Here is an 8,930-nt window from a genome sequence, read left to right as displayed (position 1 = left end):
CCTATTACTCAACAAGTGTTGACACCAAAAACTCTTATTTTGATAGTTAAACAAGTAGGAAACTCCCTATATATGCTATCAAATAAAATGTTAGATTCTTAGATAGTTGTACTACTAAGTGTGTTGGTGATGTTAGTGAATATTGACTATAAGGTATTAGTATTATGAAAAGTCTGATGATAATCAAGGACGAGAAGTGTGTTGAAAACCTTAAGCTTCTCAAAGAATTGTGTGACATGGACCCAATGAAATTAAGGAATGAAAATATTTCGGGTGATAAAAATATCAATTTTGTGGAGAAAAGCATTAATATTTTATCATTCAAGATTGAATTGATTATTAAACATAGGACATGATCATGCATATTTTTAAAACACACAAGGAGTTGTATTCCTAATTATATAAATTGTGGAAAAAAAATTATGCGATTAACAGATCCTAATTTCCTTTTGATGAATAATTATAGGCTAGACACTCTAGATGTTATAGAGGTAGTCTAGAAGGAATAGGTATAAAGAGATTATAACATTGATCAAGGATCAAATGAGGATATGTTAGATAGAAATATATACCTCAAAGTGAGTCTAAAAGAAGTTAACAAAGGCCTCCACAAATTGGACAACTTTATTAAAATAGTTCCCAAGGGTTTTGAAAATCAAGCTCTAGGTTGGAATGGGCAAATGGGCTATATAAGGATGTAGTAAACTAGTGCATTTCCAATTTTGCAAAATATAAGTACCAATAAGAAACTAGACAACTAATGAGATAATTTTGCGTAGTGTCATAAAATTGAGACCCTAGCAATTTTTGATTGCATTAGGGTCCTCACGCACGCGAGTTCGAATCCTCTAGCCTGATCGGAGGCCAGAGATTGCTCAGACTTCATAAACAACTTCTTCCTTGGCCTCTGCATCACCCCATTTGCACTCTTCCCTAGAGAAAGGGATAGGATAGGGACGTGGCACCACTGTCCCCCCTTGGACAAGGGTGTGGCGCCCTTGTCCCTACCCTATTTTTGGGGCAAGACCCTTTCTAGGGTTGCATTATTGGTTGTGCATCGGGTAGGAAACTCCCCCAATGATGGCCCGTGATGAAAATTAGATCCACTAACATGTATTTAAGGGGGCATTCATCCTCTCATTTACATAAGTTGGATAGGTCAAATTTGGATAGATTCAAGCATTCTTTTCCAGCATTGAGCATTCTCAAGTCTCCCTTCAAGGCTAGGTGTTGCATTCGAGTGAAGGATTCAATCATTGAAGAGAAGATTGATTTCAACATTCAATCCCATACAAGAATCTCTATCAACATTGCTATCACAACCTCCCTTGAGGTGATTTACAATTCAGTCTTTCATTTACAACTACCTACAAGTACTTTCTTTCATTACTTGGTTAATTCTAAAACTAGGGTTTGACCTAAAGGTAAACCTCCAATCCCAACCCATTTTCCTCTCTTTTCTGTATGTAGGTTGTAGGTGCGTAGCTGTACTTTCAGATTTGGGCTCCATTTGCAGAGGTAGAAAAACCCTTTTTTCGTTTCGCGGATTTTTCAGAGGACCATGTACATTCCCGCCACGATCCAGGCAACTTTTCCTCAAATTCCTAGGGTGACTTCGTCTTGACATATTACTGCCAGATCCAGGTGCACAGCTTCATCCCATATTCCAATCTCAAGTTATAATTAGTTCTTTATCACTTTTGCACTACATAATTCAATCAATTTCCTTTCCATTTCAAACAAGGAAGAGGGGATCAACTTAACATTCTCAATTCATTCAGAATTCAATCTACCATCTTCATGTGGAGAGATTAAATCTAGTGAATTATCCTCTCCTCTTCCTAATGTAACATGGTGAAAAGTGTTTGAAGGGTAATCAATAGTGAAACTCTCATCTCTCTTTGAGGGAAAGGGTAGTTTTACTCTTGATCTATCATTCACCATTTTTACACCATTACATTTTGAAAAGTGAATATTCTTCCTAATTATCCCTTTATTATTTAATTGTAAAATGGTACCCCTACAATTATGGGGTAACCTTTCTATCTTCAGCAAACATTTGTTATCTAAAATTATTTCATTACAAGTTTATAAGATTGAATTTTAAATGGAAGGTCTATTTTTGGAGTTCCTTGCATGTTGATTGAGCTCTCAATTCTACATGTCTTCTTGGTGGGAATATTTTTTCCTCTCAATACTATAAAATGTAAAACTCAAGTGCTTACAATGGTTCAAAGGTTGAAGATTTAGGCTAGGGGGGCCTCCATACTAATTAAATTTTCATAGCATTTCAATTTTCATTTTTAGTTTAAGCATTCTATATTAGTTGAAGGTCATTATGTAAATCCATTGTATCTTATGTTGTCTTTACAATCAAATTTTGAGAGAGGAATGAAATAGCAAATAAATGGTTTTTGCATTTTCAAATCTTTCTTCATGCATGCAGTATGGTATTTTAAATTAATTTATCTAATTTATATATTATTTAAGAGATAAATGTTCCTAAGTGAATATTTTGAATTTACTTTAACTTGTGCATGAATATAGTAATTGGACATAAAGGTGTAACGCATGTATTCTTATAATTCCTTTTGAATCTTACACTATGAATGTATAAGGTTGTATGTATGATAGATCTTAGAATTTGTAGTTGAGCTGATATCTTTTATAGTGGATAAATTAAGGTATTAATTTAAGTATCACACCACTTTCTCTTGCATTCTTTGTTTCATATTTTTTGTTTCTTTACACCTTTTTCTAGAATACGATTAATTTAGGTATTGATCCAATTCGATTTAGACCACTTGTAGGCCCCATGAACAAATAGACCATATTGACCACTCAACTTGATAGATAATTGTAACATGATCCCTAGGACCTTGGAAGTCGATTGAAAGATCAATTACCATTTTATAAAAATGTAATTTAACTTCACACTAATTATATGTTTCAATTTGGCCATCAACACTACCAATAGTCTTACTTATTATTTTTATCTCAAAAGATAATCATATTAATTTAAAAATAAAAGATGATGATTCTATTAGAAATAGTTTTAATTATAATACTTTGATTTTAAGTCCTCTTGTGTATTTGAATGTTAAGTAACAAAAGATAAATACATCTTATTATGGTTACAAGCAACACATTTATAAGAATGGAAAATCTAACCAGCCCAACCATATTGATCAAGCTAATAAAATGGTGGCAACAGCACAAAGAATATGAGGCAAATAGGTACAAGTGTCAAAGGAAATCGAATAAAAAATGGTGGAAGAAAGCATAAGTGTAGAGAGTAGAAATTGACTCTCTAGTGGAGGCAAAGAAACTAAGGAAAGCCATGGTGAAGGGCGTTGAGCTCTACCCTAGCAAGTTCCAGGCTTATGTTCAGTCGTTACTCAGTTCTAATGTGACGGATGTTTGGGCATTCTCACACAAATTGACTTCGCCCCCAATTGGTAATAATATTTCATCTTTCATCTTATCTCATCTCGTCTATTACTTTCTTATTGACTTCGCCCCCAGTTGGCTTCTTATTTAGGTGAACATACATCATTAGGCTTGGATATTGAGTGTCTAAGTTCTAGGATTGTGGAGTTATAGTTTTGCAAGTGAATAGAATCACCAAAAGTTGAAAGAGTAAAGAAAAAAAAATCATTTTTTTGTGACATTGAATAGATTATAAAAAGCCCAAGAAAAAATGAAGCCTTGTTGAGTGTAAAGCCTTAACATTATCAATAGATAAAGTCAAAACTATAACATGAACAAATTTGATAGATATACATACACACCTGCAAATATAACTCTAAAATAAAGAAGATAATAGTACATACATTAAATACTTCAATTGCAAATTAACATTACAGAATATTTCAATCTTTTAATTTGAAGGAATGAGGTAGAGGAGAAAGACAAAGTAAAACAGAGTAGAGAAAAATAAAGAGACAAAACATACAAATGGATTGAGAATGATTTGATATTTATATAATTTTTATGCTTGCAAATAGACATAGGGTTGCTACCCTTTCTTTTTTCTCAGAAAAATGCTACAAATAAATACCCCTTGTTCAAGATTTTATCTATTGATGCTATAATAGTATTTTTCTTTACCCCTGTTTTTCTCATTCATTCATTCTAAAAATCTACCCTTTTTTTCTACTATTAAACTTCTATTGCTACAATAAAAATGTGTAAAATCTTCTTTTCTATTTTATATTTCATTTAGAATTGTTGTCCTTTCTATATATACGCTCAACTAAACTAAGGACAGCTACAAAATAAAAAGTATTAAAATGATTGTATTTCAAAACTGTCTGTTTGAGTAAATAAAAAGGCATTAGGAAGAAACGAGAAATAAAATGTCTACAAATAATAGAGGAGGTAGTTTGTGATTAATTCCACCATAATTATAATAAAAAAATAAAAATAAAAAATAAAAATAAAAATAAAACTCAATTAATTTTTTGAATGCATAATGCAGTGATAACTTGAAGAAACCTCCTTTCAAAAAATTGTATAAAATCTCGGTGAATATTAAATTTTTTCTAAAAATAATAATAGTGTTTATTGGTGAATCTTTTCTTTTTATAAAAAAGAAATAATTTTATTGCCGAACTTGTTTGTATCAATTTTTTTGATAGAAAATATTGGCTAATCTTGGAAAATAATCATTGTATGCATTAATTACTATTGCATTTCCTTTCATTTAAAAATAATCTTTTATAAAAAAGTAAAGGCATAAAGGTTGAAATCATTAATGAGTTTAAGGGTTAAACTATACTTTATTTGGTTTCTACCATTAACTTAAAATAATCTAATAGCCCTCTTTCTATTTTGTGAGATAAAATTTACAAACAATTTGTAATAGTCATGGGGCCAAAAATTGCTTTTAGACTATTGGTTTTCATTGAAGTCAACAATTCAAAAGCAATTTCAAACCCCACAAGCATTACAACTTGTAGGTACATTTTACCTCATGAAATACAATGAAGGTCATTAGATTATGATTTAAATCAATGGTGGAAACAAAAGATTGTTGATATAACCCTAAAGTAACTAATAATTATGATATAGCGGAAATTTGACTAATGCCCTTAAAAACATTAAGTAATTTGTCTCTCTTTTTTCTTTTTTCTTTTTTTTCTTTTTTTCTTTTTTTTTATGGTTGGATGTTGTTGGTTCTGTTGGGCTTTTATGCTGATTTTTGCCCAAAATTGTGCTGGTTTTTTGGCAGAATGTCTTTTCTTGTTTCTTAATGCTATTATCTTTTAAGGATCTTTTGTAAAGGGTTTCGGGATCCCTTCAAAACTTGTTTTTCCCGTAATCAAAAATTAATAATTATGATATATTATTGGTGAATTAATTTGGATTTCTACAATAAATTATAAAATGTTGGTGAATCTAATACAATAATGTATCAAATATTGTGGTGAATCTTTGAGTTAAAAAAATTAATAAAATAAATTCTTTGGTGATTTAAATAACATTAAAATAAAAATTTGTAAAAATATGGCAATTTGGGTCCCTTTAAAAATTGAAATTATTAGCCAAATTTGATTCCCAAATTTCAAAAAATAGCCAATTGACAAATATTAGCCACTAAAATTTTCATGACATAATGCCCCACAAATCTTTTTTCAATATATATTTTGACTAAATAAACCACTTTGTGCTATACACTTTCTGCTTCCAAGCCCTATTACTTGGAATAATATCTAACTGAAAAATTGATGCAAAACATTGTAGACATCTTCTAGAGGATTTTCTTGTCAATCGCTGATAGATATCGATGAGTAGATAATACACAATTTTTATTAGTTATATATTGAAGTCGAAGAAACATAAATACTGATGCATACAACTGATGATAAGAACCAGAAGATAAATATATAAGCGGCAACCAGCTTTATCTCATGATAAAGCACTAAGTATTTGTCAAGACGGTAGAAAAGAGTTACTACTGCCCTTTACTGGAGTACATTATGAATTCGCTAATACTAAATATGCAATAGCCGTAAGGAGCACGGAAAATAGTTTCTTAAGCAGGACAATCAACAGAGAGCCTCCACGAAGGACAGGCAAACAGTGGATTTTTTCTGGGTATAGCCAATCCAAACTCTTCAGCCAAATCCACCTCACCCTCCACAGTCCAATCAAAGCAATGAAGCAGCTGAGCAAGTGCCAACTCAACAGTCGAAAGACCCGAGGAAATCCCAGGGCATCCCCTTCTTCCTGTTCCGAAGGGCAGCAAATCGAAGTCCTGACCTTTTACATCCGTATTACTGCCTATAAACCGCTCTGGCTTAAACTGCTGAGCATCTTTCCAAATGTTTTCATCCCTTCCCATTGCCCACACATTCACAAACAGCCTTGTCTTTGGTGGAATGAAATATCCTTCCACGCTACAGCCTTCCATCGACTCGTGTGGAATGAGCAGGGGTAATGGCGGGTGTAGTCGAAAAGTTTCTTTCACCACACATCGCAAATACTCCAGCTTCACAATGTCAGTCTCCTTTACTCTGCGATCTCTGCCCACTACTGATTCGATCTCTTGCTGCGCTCGAGACATCGTTGCAGGATTCCTCAGCAGCTCACTCATTGCCCATTCAAGTAATGTCGAAGATGTTTCTGTTCCTGCACTCAACATATCCTACACACACACACAGACAAAGAGTTCATGTCCTCAAGTCTATAGATATATCCTCCAGCCTTAGTCATTAGCAGAATATTCATATACTACTATTTACAAAATAGTGTTACATTATATATTAAAACTATATATAATCAGATTTGTGAAAGCCAAGAAGGCCTTGATCTCGAACTTACTATGATGATGCATTTGATGTGGACTCGTGAGATTATCTGGCCCTCCGTTTCCGCCATGTCAAGCAACACGTCTACCATGTCTTGAACACGATCTTCTTCGTTAGGGTTTCCTTTTCCCATTCTGCGTTTAATGTGCTCATCGATTACTTTCTCTGAAAATCTGTCCAATAGCTTGTGAACAGCCTTCATGCGACGATGGAATCCTTGCAAGTCCAGCCAATCGAGAAAAGGGATGAAATCGCCAACGCAAAATGCGCCGGCCAAAGCAAATACCTCGTTAACCATTTCTGTGAAACCCTGCCCTCCATTCAATTCGTCGTCAGAGTACGTTCTGCTGGAAAACATTCGGCAAATGATATTTTGAGAAAGGTTGGAGAGCCTCTTCTTCATATCCACACACTTTGCTCCTCGCTCGCTTTCCTTCCAGATGGAGGCCACCATGGCAGATGCCTCTTCCTCTCTCACGAATCTGAAAGACTCGTTTCTCTTCGCTGAGAGCAGCTCCACAGTACAAAGCTTTCTCAGATGCCTCCAGTACGTTCCATAGAAGCCAAACACCACATCTTGTTGATTATAACATGTATATTTCCCATGTGAACATACTGCTCTATTGGCGAAAGCCAAATCGTGGGTTTTGAGGAACTCTTTTGCCATGGCAGGGGAAGAAACCACAACGGTGGGGACGGAGCCCAAGCGTAGGGAGAAAATGGGTCCATATTTCTTTGCGAGAACCGCCAGAGCCTGATGAGGAAGGTTTCCCAAGAGATGGAGATTTCCTATGACAGGCCATGGACGTGGTCCAGGAGGTAACTTCAGTTTCCTGCCATTGCTCCTCAGCTTATACAGGAGGAAGAAGATGATGATCCCAAGTCCAAGAGTGATTGCCTCATTCACCGATTCCATACTGCTGCTGCGAGAAAGGGGAAATCCGCAATTATCGCATCAGTACGAAATTGAAACCCACAAACCAACCCTAATAACATGCTTCCTATTCAAGATTTGTGGTATAGGTACGTTCTTGGTAAATATAGTAATTAATTTCTTTATAAAAATCATCACATCTATCACATCAATTATAAACTTTTTCATCACTAAGTATATAGTTATTAGTCCCTGTCTTATAGGCAACGATTCATGTTTTCATTCCACACAAAATACAATTGATCTTATTTTGAAAATCGTGCCAATATATATTAAATATTTTTCATCACTTTAGTATATGGTTATTAGTCCATGTCTTATAGGCAAAGACTAATGTTTTCATTTCACACAAAATGCAATTAATCCTACTTTGAAAATCGTGTCAATAGAAATTTAAATATTTATTCTATAATTTTACACTATTCTAACTTAAAAATTTAATTTTCCTAGATTTGTTTCTTTTCTTTTTTGATTGGCAAGTCTTAATTTTGTTGGGGTTTTATTCTTTTTTAATTTAAAATTCTCAAAAAAAATCTTCTAGCCAATGAATGATGAGCAACAAGAGAAAATTCTAAAATTCTCTATGTAAAAAAGAAAGAATAAAAATATTGAGATTCACATCTAATGCTAGCTGTGTATGACAATAACTTCTCTTTTTTTCCTATGCTTCCACCATTTTGTTTGCAATGAAAGATGATTGCCTTGTCATTTCAAGTGAATGTTAAACTAGCTTATATATATTTAATAATGTATATAGGATAAGTCGAGACATATCATTCTTGAGGTGCTTATTTTACATTAATACGATCAATTGATTTAGAATAGAAGGATATGTCTCCACTTATTCTATATATATTATTAAATATATAAGCTATTTTATTTTCACTTAAAGATTTTTTTTTTTTTTTAAATTAATATAATTTTTTTAAATGGTTTATAATAAAATATTTTTTATATATTTTTTTATTAAAGTTAAAAAAAATTAAACACCTCCATATATTTGAGTAGTTTATATAGCTTAAAAGTTAATATATATCTATTAGTAGGAACACAACACAACATCTAAAAATTTAAATAAATCAATATATAATTATATTATTCAATTTAATATAAACATGTTAATTAGGGTATAATGTTATTGTTAATATTAATATTATATGAATATTATTAGGATTACTATAAAC

The 8,930-nt window shown here is 32.7% G+C and overlaps 1 protein-coding gene across 1 annotated transcript; it reads right to left on the bottom strand.

Moving 5' to 3' along the window:
• Nucleotides 1-5,797: 5,797 nt before the first annotated feature.
• LOC131053554 (cytochrome P450 71AU50) lies at nt 5,798-7,823 on the bottom strand. The gene is made up of 2 exons (XM_057988177.2): nt 6,826-7,823; nt 5,798-6,649 (listed from the first exon to the last, which is right to left on the bottom strand). The coding sequence occupies exons 1-2, from the start codon at nt 7,726-7,728 to the stop codon at nt 6,038-6,040; spliced, it is 1,515 nt and encodes a 504-aa protein (XP_057844160.2). The 5' UTR covers nt 7,729-7,823; the 3' UTR covers nt 5,798-6,037.
• Nucleotides 7,824-8,930: the final 1,107 nt, after the last annotated feature.

The sequence above is a fragment of the Cryptomeria japonica genome, chromosome 2 (genome assembly GCF_030272615.1).
Source record: "Cryptomeria japonica chromosome 2, Sugi_1.0, whole genome shotgun sequence".
NCBI classification, from domain to species: domain Eukaryota; kingdom Viridiplantae; phylum Streptophyta; class Pinopsida; order Cupressales; family Cupressaceae; genus Cryptomeria; species Cryptomeria japonica.
This window is presented reverse-complemented; position numbering and strand designations above follow the sequence as displayed.